General features: G+C 37.2%; 2 protein-coding genes across 4 annotated transcripts in view; one reads left to right on the top strand and one right to left on the bottom strand.

Moving 5' to 3' along the window:
- SNF4Agamma (SNF4/AMP-activated protein kinase gamma subunit) overlaps nt 1-2,458 on the top strand; it is a 61,452-nt gene extending 58,994 nt beyond the window's left edge. For both annotated transcript variants that reach the window (XM_066285831.1, XM_066285830.1), the window contains exon 18: nt 48-2,458. In XM_066285831.1, the coding sequence (XP_066141928.1) occupies nt 48-305 (258 nt within the window). In that variant the 3' untranslated portion in view covers nt 306-2,458. The remainder of the gene's footprint in view (nt 1-47) is intronic.
- Nucleotides 2,390-18,952, bottom strand: LOC136341162 (myosin-VIIa-like). 2 transcript variants are annotated; one of them, XM_066285828.1, is made up of 28 exons: nt 18,769-18,951; nt 18,098-18,358; nt 17,859-18,043; nt 16,968-17,170; nt 16,740-16,913; nt 15,700-15,995; nt 14,872-15,648; nt 14,694-14,823; nt 14,469-14,637; nt 14,242-14,398; nt 11,776-12,057; nt 10,262-10,360; nt 8,837-9,062; nt 8,153-8,477; nt 7,843-8,098; nt 7,622-7,786; nt 7,275-7,571; nt 7,056-7,222; nt 6,767-6,983; nt 5,778-5,900; nt 5,503-5,722; nt 5,191-5,445; nt 4,218-4,365; nt 4,011-4,158; nt 3,636-3,954; nt 3,351-3,574; nt 3,015-3,287; nt 2,390-2,749 (listed from the first exon to the last, which is right to left on the bottom strand). In XM_066285828.1, exons 1-28 carry the CDS (start codon nt 18,790-18,792, stop codon nt 2,543-2,545), a joined length of 6,327 nt encoding a protein of 2,108 aa, XP_066141925.1. In that variant the 5' UTR covers nt 18,793-18,951; the 3' UTR covers nt 2,390-2,542. The 2 variants fall into 2 exon arrangements, with proteins under 2 accessions (XP_066141925.1, XP_066141926.1); XM_066285829.1 differs by lacking the exon at nt 10,262-10,360 and having other exon boundaries at nt 18,769-18,952.
- Nucleotides 18,953-20,560: the final 1,608 nt, after the last annotated feature.

Raw genomic sequence — 20,560 nt, 5'->3', positions numbered from 1 at the left:
ACCAAACTTTTTATCTCTTGTAATTTTGTAATTTGTACTCGTTCCAGGATATAAATAAAATGCCCGAAAAATTCACCATCTCCAGTCGGACCTCATCGAACGAGGAAGTATCTCAAACCATTCTGGAAGAGGAAGAACACGAGGACGGAACGAAACACGCAGAGAAATCCCCGCACGTCGACCCGGAAGATTCTCCGGAAAGCACCCCGATTGAAACGCCATCTATCGGAAAGGACATCGAAAACACCCTCCCCGCTGAGAATGCCATTTTTCGGGAAGTAACGGTGACAGGAGGAGGGGAGTGACGCACGTGCACCTCCCGAATGGTATAATTCGTGAAATTTGCGGAAAAAGCGACATGGTGATGTTTTGAAGGAAAGCGGGTTTTGGTATAGTGTAAGTAGTGAAATTTCGCATCTGTTTTAAAAGACCTGAATGAGTAGTTCTTCAAATTGTTCTATAAACGATGTGTTTGTCGATATTTGTAGAGACAGCTGCTGAGTCTCTTTTTAGCCGAGATAACAGGTTTTTATTAAAACCAGGGTTGAGATGGTTAGAGACTGATTGTAAATTGTGAAAATATTTACTAAGAAATTTTACTTACATTAAGCCAAAGCGGTTTCAAATGAATCTTAAATGTTCACACAACTGAACTCAGCACTACATATGTATCTTCAAAAAAAATTTCAGTCTGGTTTCAAATTTTCTTAAATCACAGCAAAATCCACCAAAACAATTTCATTGTTAAAGCTCTCTACATTGTAGAGGGAATTGTGTTGTTGATCAACGAATATTTTCATTTTACAGCAGGTCAATAGCCCGTGAGCAAATGTATAAAATTGAACAGAAAGAACTATAATTTGTACTTAATGTAAGGAATATACCAAAGACTGCTTGCAATTTTCATTACGCAGAGAGTGCTTTATTTATTTACGACTTGGGATGATGTGGCCGTGAAATGGTAGTTCGTAGGTCACGTCGTACTGTATGCAAGTGTTCCGAATAAGGTGAGTTCCATGGTGATAATTCTTCGAAATGTAGAAGGCCTGAAAATCCCGAGAACGCCATTTCATTGGCAGTTGTAGATTATTGGTAATTTTTGTAGAATTTATTCGAACGGTTTAATTATGATTTATGAATATCAAAATTCGGAGTTTTAAGTTTTCGCTCGCATTTTGACAACCCATGAAGTTTCAATTTTCAATTTCTAAATATTATCTGAAAGAGTACAAAAATGTGCAGCATTTCTCTACTACACTTTATTTGATATATCTTGTTTACGTAACGTATTGTTTCGGAAAGGCGTATAGAATAAGGATGGTATCCAAACATAGTTTTTTATCTATTGAAACCCCGAAATTTTTCACGGAAGTTTGACCACAGAATTTAGTAGTTTTCTACAATTACCCTATATATATATATATATATTGTGTGTTACTGTCCGACGGTTCACCACCGAATGTTTAACGCTGTGACCCGTTGGTGAGGTGCAATTTCATAAGCTGCATATTTCCAGCATCAAATCGCAAACCTGAGCAATCATATACTCACGATCCCAAAAGCATCCACAATGGAATCATCAAAATCAATCAGGCCCGTAATCCTGCTCCATCTCGTTTTAAAACTGCTGATTTCTTTCTGTGTTGTCGATATTGAACCAATGTACCTACTACAATTTAATGCATTTTGTCTTAACCGAATTGTCAGCCAAGAGAAATTCCCTATTTACAAAATAAATTCCTTTTCAAAGTAAAATCGAAATTCTAAAAATATTATTAATCCAACTTTTACGTGTCGTGCTATTATAATTTTGCAGTAAACAATTTGCCCAAAGCTCTAGATCAAGTGTTTCCTATGCCCGCAGTTATATCCTAGACCAGGTTCAAAGTGAACATTAAAGTTTCGGAGATATGAAGTGCAACTTTGCATTATTTTTGGATACCACCTCTTGTTCCTGCTACACTAATGGTCTAAATCTGCCTAAATTGACTTGTTTTACTTCACAATTAAATCTCCCGCCTAATACGGGGCGACAAGTAAACATTCTTACCCTTATTAATAACGAAAATGCCAAATACACTTGTAGAGAATACAGGTTGTACCCTCATAGTTATCCTGTCTAGATTTCCTTAAGTCGACGAGCATTGCAAATATAGCACGTAGAGGGCAAGTCATTTTGTTAAGCCATCCCTTTAAATACTGTTTAAACAATAGTCGTATATACATAGTATACAGTATACATAGTGTACAATAATTTAATATATTATACTATTATAGAACCCACTGTTGGTTTAATTTTACTAATAATAATTAAGTACCTATTGATAACATTGTTAATACTAAAATTTGCGAATAAAGTTTTTTAGGAGAAAGTAAGTAAATGCCTTAATTTTACAATGAATGATGTTTAATAAATTGATCTTGTAAGAAATACAGATATTTGAAACCTGATTAAAAACCCGTTTTATTTATAAAACTTAAATGTATTTTGCATATAATAGGAAAATAAATTAACTCTCGTAACTTACCACGCGAGACATCATTAGAAAAACGAATGCTCTTTCTCTTTATTGGCACTCTCTCTCATAAACTTGATATACGAAGTAATCAGGTCATCCATTTTGTAACCCTGAGACGTTTCACATAACAACTTTGTTTTACGCATTATATTTCCTATGGTCAGTTGGAAGTAAGTGTTGCCAGAACCCCAGTTCGCCAACTCGGCGTAGTCATGTACAGCAATGATATCCTGGAATTTAGAGAAAAAATGATAAAATTTAAAATTGTTTTTCCAGGAAAAACTTAATGTGATGTAAACATTAAAGTATTGAAAAGGACACTTTCAGCATAGACACATTCTCGGTGCCGATGGTTGTGATCATTTTCAAGCTTAGTCTCAACTCTCAGGAAATTCATAACAATATAAACAACTACTACAGTTCGAAAACCTCTCAAGGACCAGATTCCCCGTAAATTGTCTTCCCAACATCTTTTTAGTGTTAAAGCGTTCGTACCTTTGTTTGCGGGTGTATAATATTAACTCCCTTCTTATTTATGGCAATAATAACAATTTCCGGATACGAAGGTTCCGTTGTCTGTTTCACTTCGAAGAACGTCGAGCCGAACGTCGGCCAGTTGTAAATCGTCTTCAGGAAAGCTTCTTTCGCCTCTTCCGGAGACAAGTTCGCCCTCTTATATTCGTTCATAATTGCTTTTTTCCAATCGGTGGAACTGGCTGCTCTGCACAGGTCTTGAGGGATGAATGATTTGTAGTGGTCTTGAATCACCTAAAGGAGAAATATTGAAAGTTCCCAGGTTAAAAACACAACTTCGTAGAAGTAAAAACTTACTTTGTGTACTTGAGTTTGATCGTTGTCAAATCGTGCCCTCAATATCAAAGCAGTGAGCTTCACAGCGTCCTGCTTACCACACTTGTGGTATCCTTTAAGGTACTTGGGTACCTCTTGATGGTAGTGGAATATTTGATCTGAATTAAGGCACTTTCCGGGTACAGTATTCACCCAAAGTTTCTTCATGAAGAACACTTGATATTGAGCTTGGACCGGAGCGGCGTCTGTGAGTTGAAAATTTAAATTAGATGACGAGATTATTAAAAGTAGCCAGAAGAGACGTACTTCCCCAATTAGGTTTAGTAGCCATCATCCAGTTAATCAATTCACTCAAAAAGTCGAAGAAGAAGTACTCTTCGGGAATAGAGAAGACTTTATCGGAAATTGCCACAAACAAGCTGAATCCAGCAGTTGAGGCCAAGTCCAGCCTTGATCCGATAGTTTTGCATAAATCTGAGGCTCTAGTCATGGAATCCACTTCGAATATTTCGTCAGTATCATCAGGGTAACAGATTTTGTGGTAGATTTCCATGCTGCGGGTTTGGATGGCTTCCACTTCGATTGAGTAGGAAGGGAACTTTCTTGGACCCACTTTTTGAGTGCGCTGCAAGAATCACAAGAGTAATCCCTGTCATTCTCTATAATTTGAGTTTTAGGTACCTGAAGTCTTTGGAGGCAAGGTTCTACGAATGGATGCACTCTTGATTTCAAGAATTTCTTGGTTTCCTCCAGCAGGGTCATACTAGGAACGAACAGTCCTGTTAATAAGTACATCAGCTCCCATCCTTTTTCTTCACTTAGAGACATCCTGAAAATCCATAATTGATTGTTAGTTGAGTCAGTCAATTAGGAGTGGTAAATGTGTACCTGTTAAAAGTGAGCTGCCTCATTATCTGACAATAAACTTCGTCTTTGAGCATTTCAGTCTTTAACGGGGGTCCAAAGATTAGGTCAGTGTACTCATTGGCGTACTTCGCCTTTGGTGCCGGCAAATCGCCCATGTACCTCAGTATTGCTGCAAATAAAATAAAAACAAACAACATTATGAGGGATGCTGGTATTTATGTTAGTTTTGAAGATCTCTCTAAAATGCAAATTTCGATGGATTCGAGATAAAAAAGAAGAGAACGTTTTTAAACCATCCTTCATACAATTTTAAAAATTTCCTTAATCTATTTTCTGAGATATTGACAATAAATCAAGTATGATCTGGAACGTAGCGGTACAGTGAGAACTGAAAGTTCCACTTAAATTTGTCAAAAATTGAGGAAAACCCTTTTCATGAAAATGCTGGGACACGTCATATATTGTTTTTAGTTATGAACTTTGCCACGTGACAAACCTGTATACAGTTATCCGTGTGGTAAATAAATGTATTTTTTATTTTTTTAAGGAACTCCATGTATGTTATGACGTATTTGAGTTCTTTGAAAAATAGGTATTATTTATACACACTTTATATTTCAAATAAACTTATAAAAACAGTCCATAAGGGCAAAGTCAGGCGATTTCACAGGCCACTCTAATTGCAAATACATATTTCGATAGATGCTAAATTTAGACACTAGTATGTCTTATGAAATATGTTCAGAATTTCTCAACGAACTCAAAAACGTCGTAATATACATAGACTTCAAGAGAAAAAATGAAAATGTACATTAACCTACTACATGAGTAACTATGTGTACATATCTGTTACGTCAAAAAATATACAACTAAAAACAATATTTGACGTGTTGCAACATTTTCATCAAAAATATTTCCTTCAATTTTTAACAAATTTATGCGGGACTTTTAGTCCTCTATGTATACAGGGCGATGATACAACGTGCAATCTTACCCGTAAATATGTTGCAAGCTTCTTTACTCGCCTCTTCATTTTCCAACAATTTCTTCAGCATCGGTTGGTAGATGGGCTCGTTGGTGTATTTCCAAAGCTCTTCTTTGGAGTTTCTTCTAGCCGCCGTCAACACTGAACTTTTTACGTGTGGAGTAATTCGTTTGGAAGCACGGAAATGTTCTTCGCCATAATGGGACAAAGTGTGAAGGCGCATACGTTGGAGGGTCGTGAGTACTGGAGCAGTTTGCTGCTTCTCTATAAAATAAATATAAAATATCAATATTTGTGACAAAACGTGATTCTGTGCCTCACCAGAGATCACGATATCTTTCTTGAAAGCGGCCAAAATGTCCTGAGATGGTATGTCCATGGTAGGCAAAATATACACCATTTCCGTGTGGAAATCGCCCAATTTTCCATTGCACTCTCCATATCCCCATGTCGCAGTTAACAGTGTTTCTCCGGTAGAGTTGTTCTTCAATGTAATTAGATCTCCTTTTTTGAACGACAAGAACGACTCTGCAGTTTCAGGCTGCAGGAGAGGTACATCAGTGAGAATAATGTAGTACTCCAATATGGGGTGTCACCTTATAATCTTGAGTAGCCACGCAATAGATAGAGCGCTTCCTCAAACCGTCGATCAAGAATTGAACTAAAGCACTCAGATATTTAGCGTCAGGTGTATGGAATACGTACTCCTCTTTGGAAACCTAGAAGCGTGTTATTGGGAATGAAGCTAATAGAAGGAGATTGAACCATTTTCATGGATTAAATTGAAGAACAAAAGTTCAGTTCATTAGGCTTAAATTATACAATGCATGTGCTAGAATGCAGAGCTATCTGTGGATCGGTCCAAACGGGCAGATGAATTTTGGAAAAGACGTTAACTTTCTGGTGATGCGCAAGAAAACCATCAATACGGCCAACCAGCTACATCCCCTGAAGTCAAAAAATATTAACCTAAACTTACCAGAATTAACCTGGAGCCAAAAGAATTTTAGCCTGAACCAAATTTAGACGGTTTTTTCAACAGAAAATAATTTTTAGGAAAAATTGTATATGTATGACGAGCAGATCTTTGTTTGAAAAATTCAGTGTTTTTAACTTAAATTAACTTTGGATCCCATTTCTGAATAATTCAGCCAATGGCCGAGGGTCCTATGAATGCTCTTTGACGAACACTCATTTAAGGGTACTGTGAAAATAGCGAAAAACTGGGATCAAAGTGTTTTAATATTTCGAAAAATACAGAGATATCGCAACCCCATTTAAACATGTTTATTTAGCTACCGTAGACGATTCATTTTATATACTATTTCTGGGCACTTAGTCTACAAATTTCTGAGATTGTCGACGGTTAACATCCAGGAAATAATTGAAAGTAGATATTTTCCCCTTTGGGAGATTTCCAGAGAAGCCAGGAAGATTTCGAAGTTGCGATTATTGAGTATCATGATCAGTCATCATCGTCTATGATCAGTAAATTTGGGTCCCGTTTCCAATTGGAAAAAGGCAATTGAGGAACAACAGCATTGAACTGTTTTCGCTCCCTTCAAAGGCTGATTGGGATACTTACCGTGGTAAACATGAGCTTTGGAATGTTGTTTGTAAGTTCGTAACTTATGAACGAAATGTCGGCGTAGGTGAACTGCATCAACATCTGTTCTTGGTCATCGATGAAGTATATTCCAGTCCAGTTCACCGATATAATGATTTCCTTCTTCGACAATTCTGGACCCGAAATTTGCCTCGCTTCGTAAAACTTGGAGAACAAGATTGGCCAAGTGGATTTACTGCAAGGAAATGGTTACCTCAAGTATGTTAATCAAAACTGATCTTTCTCTTTATCTCCGTGAAGACGTTACCTGTAAATAACGACAAACTCCTTCGCTTTGGCGGGAGGCATCTTCTTTTTCACACAAACCAGCATTTGGAAAGCTTCTGCGATCTTTCTCTCCCAGTCGGATAGGTTGCCCTGCGCATGTCTGACTTTGTCCACAGGCAGGAACTCTCCAATCCTGCTATGCAGGACCTAAAAGCCACGAAAATGAGTAAAATATTTCCTAAATGACCCGATTTCCCACTTTATTATTCAAGGGACATCCTTCTTCAATATAAAACCTCGTTGCTATTAAGGTCGCCACGTCTCCTTCTTGGGGACATCGGTATTCTCCTGACTTCAAGCCTTTGAAGATCTGTTGGTAAATTAGATCAGTGGCTACAGGATCGCTGGCAGCATCATGCCAAGGAGCGAACATCTCTTTTCTGAGGAGTATTTTCCATGGACTGCTCCTTTCCTCGTATCCCAGCTCTTTGGTATACTGCTCGCACTGGGATATTGCGTCCAGAATATGGTCCCCTTCACTGCCGAGAGACATCACCTAGACATTTTGCAATGGAAAATCGGCAACTTCATCGGGGACGTGGGTACCTTATCATATACTGTAATGAACAAGGAAAATCCGAAAGTATCTCTCAAATTGAGAATTTTAGAAATCGCCCCAATCACTTCTTCAGCGGTGGTGGCAGAGTCTACTTCAATATCTATGGTGGAACCATCCAGTAGTTCTATTTGCATTTCCACAGGTTTCTTATTCTAGAAGTAGTATTTTTAAGGAAATATTGGCGAGATGAGTGTGAGAAACTTCTTACCTTATTAGCCATCAATTCCAAGTAGGTAGGAGGTTGCGTTCGGCACCCGTTTTTCAAAGTCCTGTTCAATCTTCCTTGGGTGAAGGGCGCATAACCTTGTGGACCTAATTTGATGAATGCCCTTAAATAGGGCAAAAATCGCTCAGAAGGGCTGAAGCAGCCCACACATAAAGACAGCAAAATCCAGCCTCTAGCATAAGAGGCTCTGCTGTAGTTATTGGTGAGTTGTTTACAGATAATGCACAATATCTCGTCTCTAAAATTAACTTCGTTACAAATGTACTTCTGTAGCTAAAACTCTTAGTTAAACCTCAATTCAGGCCTCAAAATGCCGTGTCCGATGATGAAGTGCAGCTTCTCCAAGTTATTAGTTCTTCTGCTGTTTATCCACTCATTGTAGTTGTTAAGGGCATATGTGTCCTCCACCAAACCTCTTTTCATGTCTTCCAGCAATTTCGTTTTCCTCTTCAGGGTCATATTAATCAATTTCTGCCTCTCGGATTTCTTAATAGAATTCATCTGCCTCTTCTCATCTTGAACAAGTTTTTGATATTCCTTTCTATTGGTAAATCCCCTGCTGATGGTCTGATTCAGTTCTGCCATAACAGGAACTACGTGTCCATTATTCTCCGTACCTGCAGAGAAACCTTTGCAGTTTAATATCTCTAGTATATACAGGGTGCTGCAAAATTTAATCTGTACAAAGTATAAAAATATTTCGTTTGAATATTTTGAGAATAGTTAAATGCGCATAGAGAGCAGAAAGAGGAAGATACATCTGCACCTTCATCAAGAGCGTAATCCTTCTCTCAGCTACGCGCAACGTTTAACGCACAAATTATATTTTTTTAATCTTCTAAGTGTAATTAAAAAATTAACAGGAGTAATTTTTTCTTTACCAATTCCTGCTCGTAAACTCATGAAAACTAAGATGTAACCAGCCATTGTCCATCCAGTTGTGCTTAAACATTTTTAATAGGAAATATACCCTTACCTTTAGGCTCCTGCATATCTCCCATGAATCTCAAAACTGCAGTCCAAAGGGCCTGAGCTGCGAGAACGTCATCAGGGGTGGGAAGGTCATGTAAACCACTTTTGGGTGGTTTTCTAGAGTGCTGAGGCGCAGTTCCATGGACAAAATAGGTGGCTGCGTACTTTCGGAAAGTATATTCTGAGAGATCGTCTTCGTAGGTTTCTGGTAAGTCGCTGTTAAGCTGGGCCTGCAAATGAGCGTCTTTATTCCTCTAGAATTTCCAAATTCTACCTCTCACGAGTTGTAGGAAGAAAGTCGTACCTTAGCATCAGTATTAAATAATTCACAATCAGTATAGTGGCTAAAATTAGATGTTTTGTTCTTCATGATGGGATCAATACTAGGTAAATTCGTGGTTTGATAAATTTATTATCTGGTTGGAATAATCATGTAAATCACTAGTGAGCTAGTGAGCGTTGCAGTTCCATTATCATATGAGGCGTCAGAGCTATCAGAAATTTTACGCTCTTTAAGACCGAAATTGGTAATCTGTTATCAAAGTTAACATCAAGAGAGTTCCCATGGAAACGAAAAATCTAAGCATGGAGGGAATATTATCAGCCAGTTGGGTTTTTGGCTTTTTACAAAATTGTGTTTATACAAAATGCAATTTTTTCGAACGAATACGCAAACGCGAAGAACGATCAGGATCATAACGAAAAAAAAATCTCCCTAATTTCTGATCTATTTTTCAATTGTTTCTACGTGCGGCCCAGATGTTCGTAGTGCTGCTAAAAAATTTACGGTTTTTATAGAACATTGTGTGATATCTTTGCGCATGCTTCAAATTGTTTAAATAAAAATCGAGTGAAAAAATCCAAACTGGACAAAATCGTTTCAAAAAAATGCCGGATGTAGAATACTTGTGATATACCTATGACATACTGTTGACCAAGAACTATAAGCATCATTTCTATTTTATTAGTTATAAAAAGAAAACGCGCATGTTAAAGTACTGATTAGTATCGATAAAAAAAACATGCTCAGCTCCCTGAAACTGCAACAAAACCATTCGACTCATATGAAATATTTATAATGTGATAGAAAAAACTACGATCAGATTAAAGCGGCAACAACTGGAACAAAGCCTTGTTTATTTCCAGGATTGATACCTATTTGTGATAATTTTCCAGGAAATTAGCATATTGCATAAGCCAAAAAACGACGTATTGTTAGTACTGTTATATGACACCATGTGTTTCCATTTAAGTATATGTATATAGTATGATCGGCAAGCGGAATCTTTTCACTTGGACTCCTAATCTCTGCTGTTATATTAGTTCGATATCGGTTAATTACTTTTGAAAGCAGAAGGAATAACACTGAATACTGCGCACAATAAAAAGCGCTGAAATGAATCAATAAAAAAAAAATGAAAATACACACAGCTAAGCTTGGAGTTTCCTTTTGGATTTGCGAATGATCCATTAAAGAAGCTTGGGAAGCGTCCAGGAAGGCAAAATCTTCTTCTACCTGCTTGACTGCCTAAATAGAGAAAGTTGGTAAAAATTAGAAATCAGTTCACATCAAGTTCTACAGGATGTTTTAACAAGAAATGGCGCCTGTTCGCCGGTGATTTCCACTATTGACAGTTTACGTTTTTTTCAATTTCACAGTTAAAATTTCCATTTCACATTCGTTCCTTTGCGTAGAGCTTACATTAAAATTTTGACTCACGATACAGGGTGTTAATTAAGTATTTCTGCAAAACTCTTCAGAATAGATCTTCGACTTATTTTAAGACGAAAACTTCCAGGCAACACGAGGCTCTATTACTAAGAAAAAGGGCGTTGAATTATCAAGAAAATTAAAAATCTCATTACTCTTTAGGACCCAGTAAGTAATCTGGATATGTCCTGGATACGTCTAATAAGACGCATCAGGGTGGTGAAGCTGCATTTTCTCTCCTCAACTCTATATTTCATTTTATTTTGTGGATCACCTAGAGTTGTACCACATACTTAACTAACACTCCGTAAATAGTGTCACGCATAAAAGCCACATCATATATAATTTTCTTTTACTTCTTACTCTGTGCAAATTTGAACTTTGGCTTCAGGCTGTGCTTCAGAAATGACGAGAAATGAAATACGAATCGAAAACAAATGACTATAGACAGTCAAAAAAATTGTTGCCTATAACTATCGAAATTTTTGACAGTTCTAGGCAACTGTCAAATTGCAGTTTCTTTTTCAAAATTATTCAAAATTTATAATTTTTTGCCAAAATTTTGAAAAATCACGAAAGAAAAAGTGTATTAGTTTTTATTTTTTTCCTATATGCTAGTTTTCGACTTGCTCGGTAGATTTTCATTAATTTTTTTCTATATTTTTGCGTTTCCGAGGTATCCATGTCAATCAACAATCCTGTAAGAATAATTATTTATTTTTATATCTAATTCTGTGCCAATCAATTTTAGAAAAATACCAGAATAAAGTAACCTGAATATTTTTTTGCAAACAAGATCAACTTTGCTTTAGGGCATACGTAGCGTCTTTCACGAATTAACTGATACAGACAATTATTTTGATACACTATAATTGTTCTTACAAGATTGCTGACCGATCTCAATGCCTCGGAAATCTAGAAATACAATAAAATAAAAAACATTAAAGACGTCCAAGAATGTTGAAAATTGACATATGGATAGAAAATAAGAAATTGATTTAATTGTGAGTTTTCCAAATTTTGAGAGGCAACAGTAGATTTTGAATGATTTAAAAAAATACAATTTGACAACTCTAGACGGTCATTTGTTTTTCGATTTAAATGTCATTTCTCATCATTTGAGGAGCACAACCTCAAGGCAAAGTCAAAATTTACCCAAATTCATCAGTAAAAAAAATTCCCCCTACGGAGCGAACTTTATGAGCGACACAGTATAAAAACACTAAAGGTACCTCCGCATTCCTCTCTTGCTGCTTCCTCAGCTGATCCTGATAAGCGTCGCTAGCTTGGGCCAATCTCTGCCTCTTGAGCTGCTCAGCTTCTTCAATGGCGTTCCTCTTCTTCTGCCTTCTGAACTCAGCTTCATCGAGCCGTTGCTGGTGCACGATAGCGTATATCTTGCCCAACTGACCAGTGGTTCTCGACAAATATCCGCGACAGTAAGCTTGAAAACCGGTGATCTTTCGCCTCTGGGCCTGGTACTCGGAGGAGAGTTGCCGGGATCGGATTTTCGACTGAAATTTTAATTGAAACAACGAATTAAGTCGAATGTAATTTCTTTAAACTTTACAGCTCCAGATCGAAATTAAACGCACGATTTTTTGTTTTTGTTGGGGCATTTTTGCGGTATGACGATTATATACGGAGCTTGGGAAAATTTCGTAGTTATTTGTAAAGAGTGGTCAGTTACGTAACGAGTGGAACATTAGAATTGCTTTGACACGGTTTCTGGTTCCATTAAAGCGTTTTTTCGGATTAAAAAACCACATACGAAAAAAATAATATCAAAAATTGAGATTACCCAAGTAAAACTCCGACGCTAATAAATTTCTGGGCGAATGAGGCTGAGCACGCAGCTGCGATTTCTGTCGTGCGACTGAAAAGTTGCAATCGTAGGTGCGCGTGAAACGGTAGCAAAAATGTCCACGCGCACATGCGACTTTTTCGTCGCACCGCAACAGCAAAATGGAGTTTGAAGAGATAGATGCTGTAATGGCTCTTATTCTTCATCATCGGAAAAAAGAAAAAGCATTATTGCGTGCATCCAATTGTGAGCAGTAGACTGAGAAAAAGGACAGCTGCTTCACACACTTCATCATAAGTTAATAAAATATTCTCGAAAATTATTCCAGTAAAAAAAAACACCAGATGGCGAAAGGCCGTACCAGCAGAGGAACGTTTGTCAGTGATCTTACGATAAGAAAATGTTTAAATTTAATTTACTTTCTTAATTAATTTACAAATGAAATTTGAACTTTAAAAAAATGTCTTAGAATTATTCCAATACGTCCTTATACGTTTAACTTTACACTAAGGAGACATATCATACCGGGTGATCCAACCAAATTTAAAATTTAGATTGTATAAATCAAAGTCAGCAAAGGTAACTTTATCAACTTTGTTTCAATTCTTGATCAATTTTGAGATATCGATTTTTCGTTTCGGAGACCTGAAGACATCGCAAAAGCGTGCTAAACCTAATGTCCAATGTATGATACAAAGGACAGAACAATAAGCAATTTGATTTTAGCGGAATTTTACATGACAAAGGACGTTTAAAATTCTTGAAAGAACTTAAATAAAAGATAGAGCAAAAGAGCGATCCAAATTAAGATTATGAAAATACACTAATTAGTTGAGAGAAATTCGAACTATAAAAAGCATGATAATCACGGGGCAATAATTCGGTTTATGGTTAATTATGTTTAGTTTATGGTATTTTATGGTTAATTAAAGTTGATGGTGTTTTGGTTCAAGTCAATTTACACCTAATTTACACTAATTGCCTACTCATGTTTCCGATACCGGGAATATTTAAAAACTCGATAAGCTGAAATCAAAAGTATATGATGAAAATCAGTGACTCAGCAAACCTTATTAAGCTTCAATTGATCGAAACACGCTGATTGAGTATAATACGTTTTTATTAACTAAAATTTCAAATTTCCTAAATCTGATGAATTACGAGGGCGATCCCAGAAGTACCCGACCAACCACATAGAAAGTTATTGATTTGTTAAAAATTTGCATATGTAACAAAGATCGGACCTTAAAAAGGTTACGTCTAAAGGTGATTTGTGTCTGTTTTGAATCAGTTTTTAGTTAACGCTTTTAGATATTTTGTAAACGTGGAAAAAATTGCTCATCGATACGTGATTCAATACTTTCATTTGAAAAGTCTCAGTCCATCCAACCTGCAAAATGGAATTACTATCTTCCTAAAGGAAAAACAATAAACGGAGATTATTATACAAATTTACTGAAGCACTTGAGCGAAGAAATTAGAAAAAATTAACCGCATTTGACGAAAAAGAAAGCCCTGTTCGATGAGGACAATGCACCAGTTCACATTTCCGTCACCACGACGACCAAAATCAATCAACTTGATTTCGAACTTTTTCCTCGGCCACCCTATTTGTCAGATTTAGCCCCTCAGATTATTTTCTAAACTTGAAAAAATGACTCGGTAGAAAACGATTTGCTAATAATGAAGAGTTGAAGCCTGAGGTTGATGCCTATTTTGAAACATTTGAAGTTTCTTACTATAAACAGGGTATAGAACATTGCTGGGAGAAGTATGTGAATCTCAGAGGAGACTATGTCGAGAAATAATGTAATATTTTTCAATTTTTTTTTCTTTAAGCGTCAAGTCAGAGTCTTCCGGAACTATTCCCGTACATCGCAAAACAAATTCTTACCTGAACACGTTGATATCCATTCCTCATCTTCAAGTACCTGCTCCTATGTCCTCTGGCTCTAAAGTGCTTCTGCACCACTATTGCTGCAGCCTTTAATCTCAAATATCGTCTCCGGTATATCCAGCCTTTGATAGCCTTTTGTAACACCAGGATGTACCTACAATTTCCCGTGTCATCAACAACTAAGATGATGATAATTGACTAAGATTCAGATGACTCCAACATACCTAGCTAATATTTCCGATCTCAATTCCTCGAGCTTCTCGCTATCGATATGCTTCAAGAAGATTTTGGTGTGTCCCCTTTGATAGTCTTCGTCGTTTGTGAAGATTTGAAGGCAAATTTTTGCTGTCGAGTCCTTGCAGTCACCCTTATGAGAGGGCGGGATTGCCTTACCTGTAAATACACGGTCGAATTGCCGGGTCTTGCACGTAGCACTAATACTGCTGTACCTAGATACCGAAATCTATCCACGAACTCTTTGTAGGTGTACCTAATGGGGTATCCTGCCTGCCTAATCTTCGCAGTTTCCATCATGCCAGAATACCTCAGCTGCCGACAGCACAGAGCACGATCAAACACCTAAAAGAATTTGTCTTCAAGGAGGGCTCATTAAAGGAAAGAAATCACCTGTGGTTTCTTTAACTCGTTCGGCTTAATGCACCTAACAAAGAACGGATGGCAGGAGTTTAAAGTTTTCATCAAGAGCTCAAGAGAGGTTTTAAATTGGGAAGAAAGTGTCAGCATTTTCTTCCCATTGTTCTCTTGACTCAAATCGGCTTCAAATATATCTTTCAGCATCACATTTTGCGATTTCTGGATCAGATTCTTCAAGTCCTGGCTAAAGGTGTCTCGATTTTTGTCCAGAAATCCTGGAACGTCGTAAAACACCGACCCTGCGAAGTGCTGAATCCCAAATGCTGGGGTCATATCAGATTTGGGTTTTTGATAAAACTTGTTGTTCCCATGCTGCCCATGCAGTTTTGATAGCATTGAGAAATCAGTCCCTTTCGGGAACTTCGTTTCCTCATCGATAAGAGACAAAACGTTCATGGGCCTCAATCCAATCATGTCCAAAGCTTCCTGGTTGTCGATGAACTCAATTTTAGACCAATTAATCCCCTCATTGGTATAGTACTCTTGTTCGATTTTGAAGATATGCTGAACGAAGAATTGCTGCAAATTTTCATTGGCGTAGTTGATACATAGTTGCTCAAAGCTGTTCATTTTGAAGTTTTCAAAGCCGAAAATATCAAGAACGCCTATGGATTTCTTATGAGGGATTTTAGGCTTATATATAGCTTCGTTGATTTTATTCACTATCATTATGAACATTTTGCCATAAATCCCTTTAGAGAAGGCATTGCGGGCCTCAGCTGCGTGCTCTTTGGACATTGTGGAGATAATCTGCAAGAAAAGGTGTTTTATGGATTTTAAGTAACTGACTAAGCTGCATACAGTGTCACCATGGGCGTAAATGGTTCGTTTAGTTAAAGCTTCAGCTAATTCAATCCTGTTAACCAATAGCAGCCTTGAAAGTCGTTCGGTCAAGGTCTGGTCAGCAACTTCCGAGCTTTCCGAGTGCGAAGAAGATCCGGACTTAAATTTGAGATTTCCTAGATGTAGTATGGAGGCCAGTAATGTGAAAATGTCGCTGGATTCTCTGTCAGTGAAGTTGAGAACTTTCAAGGCTCCAGAGATCTCCGAGAACTCTTTTGCCTCGTCTCTACCGTCACATTTGAGAGTTCTTCCACCTAAAGTCGATATCTTGATAGATTCGATTGCTCTATCGACCACGCAAACATCAATGAGTACTAAAAATGGTCTTGGAATCCTTCTCTGAGGAGCCTTCAGTTAGAGTTTCTGAACGGAGAAAAATCATGAAAATGCAGAAAAATTCTTCTGGGAAAATTTATTTTCCAGATTCGTAAAGATTTTCAGACACGATCGACGAATTCAAGGAGAAAACACGAAATGTATTCAAGATGGTAGTTTTTCTGGCACGAACTGCAGCGAAAATTTCACATATGGTTCGCAATGAGATGACGGAAATAGAAGTCTGTGACAAACAGGGACATAGAAGACTTTCATTTGAAGGCACCAGAAAGCATTTTTAAAAAATGCTTGAAGACAGAATGTTGAATGTTCTAAATGTTTTCTTAGCAAAATAGATCACCAGCACCAGTACATTTCAGGTTAAAAGGTACTTCGAGGATTATTTATGCATTGTGTAATTTGTATCTTGATCAGTGATGTTTGTACCTTAAGCACATTTAAAAGAAAAAATCTCTGTATAGAACCTAAAGAGGATAATTTTGAAAAATCGTATTTTCCAAATATACTTTTTGCCATAAAGAAATTTGGACTAGAAATTTTCCCAAGACCATATCCCCGTTTTAATGCTTGTGTGTGCGCTTGAGCTTGTCTTTTAAATCAATTTATTGAGTTGATTGACTAAAATGAAAAAGGCACATACCAGATTTCCCTACTTCACTTACCAATGAGGTACTGATACATCTCAACATCTCCTAAATCCAGCCTTTTTTTCTCCTCTTTTGCAAGACCTGCCAGCATGCTGTAGAATATATGGTAGTTTCTCTCCCCATCATTCTGGGACACAATTCTACTTTTTTCCAACAAATACTGTTCAATTTTTGCCCCTTCAATTGCTCCTAAGATTAAAAGTTAAAACTCCTCCTTAACGATATTGAACTGACACTACAAACCGTTCGTGTTGAAGTCCACATTAATGTACTTTCCAAATCTGGACGAATTATCATTTCTCACAGTCTTGGCATTTCCAAAAGCTTCCAGAATGGGGTTGGCCTCCAAGATTTGCTGTTCTATCCAGGAGTGTTGTCCACTAGTAGACGCGAGGTACTGTAATATTAGTTTCGTGCTTTCAGTTTTCCCAGCTCCAGATTCGCCACTAGAAACCGGGATAAGATTCACGAACCTCTTGATAGCGATAGTGGTACGTGAGAAAAACGCTAAATATGAGAAACAACGTAAAACTTTGTCACCTTGTATATCGAAAATTGTGCGTTTTTGACCGTGCGACTATTAGCTTTTTTAAATTTTTTTGCAGAGTGTTATCCCCTTGAAATACAGGGTGGGCAATATGCTTATTCGAATTTGGCCCTGAAGTGATGGTTGTTCCGAAGAGGGTGAGGGTTGGCACATTCGAGGGGACAGCACGTACAGTTGTAACTCGACTTAATTTAGTTACCATCATGGGGTGGACGAAGGCAGTCGATTGTTTTTTGGTTGAACATCTTCCTAGGACGACTTATCTTGAGGGGCGATCTGCATTGGCCAGCACGGTCGCCCGATTTAGCCCCTTGCGACTATTTTTTTTATGAAACTCGCCAATATGCTGGTCGCGCTATTATTATTTTTTTAATTAAATTTCTAAGTAACCAAGTTGCTCTGCCCCACTCTGTATTTTCATGATGATATGTTATACCCTGAAGAAAAAAATCTAGTTCGTGCCTTTGATAATGGTTTTCACTGCAAATGAACCAGAATTTCGTCCAATACCGATTAAATATCCTGTTTAGTAGCATCAGTTGTTCATGAAATTACCCTACAAGAATGAGCAACCGCTCGACCATTACCTTATTACAATGCATTGATCCTTCTTTGTCTTCCTCATATCGGTATAGCTGTTATCTCCCACTGCAAAAATATGGGGAGGCAATTCATCGAACTTCTTATCCTTATATTCGCCTATCAACTTGTTATGGTAAATTGGCAGCAACTCATAAGGATTCAAAGCCACCAACATAGTCCCCGTGTAAGTCTAGAAAGTAAATTCTATCACCTAAAAGCAGCCAATCAATCAAAGATTCCTCACATAAATCTGCTTCTCTCTATATCTCTTGTGCAAATTCCTCAATATCGCGTACTCCTGGAGATCTCCCAGATTGATCATATCATCCACTCCTTTTTCTGAGCTGATGTGCATCAGCTTGAGCACTTGCTGATTTGATACGTACAGCTGAGCACCATCATCGTCTTGTATTTTGACTCTGCTGGACTCAATGGCCACCACTCTCCCTCCAATTGGAATATCGAATTCTCCATTGGAGACTTGTTTTACCCAAATGTAGTCCCCCTAAGGAAGGTGTGAGAATTTGCTTTGATATATTAGGTCATTTTCCGCTCTCTTTTATCACATGAATCAGTATTCCAATCCAATTTAAAGTGCAATCCTTATAATAAGCAGTTATTGAGATATTGTAGTCTGAGCTTTGAAGGAAATTTCCCCAGATTTAGTGACGTAGGAGTGGAGCTAGATTGGCAAGGAAAAACTAGCGGATAAAATTGGCAGTTAGTTAGTTTGCAGGCTCTTAGTGTATGTTTTTTCGCGCGGAAACTGACACTCCTCTCGAGTAAAAATTCACAGGCACTTTAGTGACTCCTTTCATTTTAAGTGGCGCCTTGTGGGATGCGGTATCACTGATAAAGCTCTAGTTTTCATTAATAAAAGCAACTTTTTCTAATAAAGCACTTTAGACAGCTTACCAATACTAGGCCAGGTTTGGCCATTGTCCCGATGAACTTATCCCCCGGTCAATCCGAATTAGCACTCCTCACTATTTTGCCACTCACGAACATCTATACCTCACTAACAAATGCACTTTCGCTGGTACCATTCACATCCAAGTAAAGAATAAACATTTCTCAATCCGTAATTAGTTTCCGAAAGGTGCTGATACCCTTATCGATGCTATCGAACTGATAGCGACTAATTATGTGTAGAATTTTGAGTATTATTTAAATTACACCTGTATAAGAGGACTTAGGCGCTATCAGCCTTCTGATTAATTTTGAGAGCGCTTTTTGTTAAAAAGAATGGGGAGCTTTAAGAGATTAAATATTATACTTTATTGGGGCTATGAGTGTGTTGTAGAAATTAGATATGATGAATTGCTTGGATTCGAGGATTTCAGCACATTTGAAATAAAAAATTTACAAGCTTTAATTCTGCACACACGGACAGTGCTTTAGTCGTTTGCGGAAACGATCGTGCAGAGACTACTAATTAAAGCACCCGAAAAGACCGAGAGGGTCAGTTTGAGCAGGAAAGGAGATAAGAAAGATACCTTGTCCAATTCATCTAAATATTGAAGAAATTAGTCTTCGCCATGAGCCACTTAACAAAAAAAGAGCAGAACTGTCCAAACGCCTGATCCGTCTGAACCAACGTCTTGAATCGTCGCGTGGTCCAGTATATTGAAAATGTTATAATATCTTATGCCATTAACCATCGGCACAATTCCATCCTTCTTTCGGTATCTCCCTCATGAAAATGATGAACTGATTGAAATTTATGTGGCATAAACTTGAATTTCTTTAAAATTCACCAAGTTGTAAGTACGGGAGATCGCTTTCTGTTGCAAAGTCTCTCACAGATTTCTTTGGAAATGCTTCAAATTATGACAAAATATTAATTTCGTTTTTTTTTCCTTTTTCTTTTGAAAAAATGTTGACGTTTTGCCAAAAATTTCGGTAATTTTTGAAAAAATGCCGGCAATCAGAAAAATTTCTTTTTGGAAATGATTCGCGATGCCTGTTTAATGCACTGATATTATTTTTGTTAGATATTATGTATGATTTTAATATATCACATTTTTCTTCGTGTACAAGAAATATTTTAAATTATTTTAGTACGTTTACTATAAATTTATAAATGCCTTTGATCAGATATTTTATCAAACTAATGCATTATATTTGTCATTTTTTACTTTGAGCCACTCAACGCTTGAGAGATTAAATTAAATTGATTGATTGCCGCTTGTACAATTAGAAATAAAAATAGCTCAATATCCAAAAAAATATTAATTCTAGAAAGAAAAGTTAATGGAATTTTTTTCATAAAATGAAACTGGTTTCGACTTCGTATACAAATATACACAGTGTTCTTCAAAGAAAGCGGTTTTTTAATGATCTTTTCAATGCGATGTTCAATTATTTTTCTAGTGCCACCATCGCAACTAGCGCAAAAAAATACCACTCTTTGCAATTTAAACTAGGATTCTACTACTACTAATAAATAAGTTTACTATGGTGCGCACTTAACTTGGTATACCTAGTATATGGTTAATGTGGTTTTGATTTTGACCATTCAACAACATTTTGAACCACTGTAATCTCAATGTATGTTTATCTCTCCCATCTTTTTATATGAGCTACCGTGATGACTAATTTCTTCAATATATGAATAAAGTATAGGGATTGATACCCGCATCAGATCAAAGTAATTCATTAAGGATTTGAGCGTTCAGTTTGGTTTGAATACGTCATGTGCCACACA

Source organism: Euwallacea fornicatus, chromosome 9 (assembly GCF_040115645.1).
Source record: "Euwallacea fornicatus isolate EFF26 chromosome 9, ASM4011564v1, whole genome shotgun sequence".
NCBI lineage: Eukaryota > Metazoa > Arthropoda > Insecta > Coleoptera > Curculionidae > Euwallacea > Euwallacea fornicatus.
This window is presented reverse-complemented; position numbering and strand designations above follow the sequence as displayed.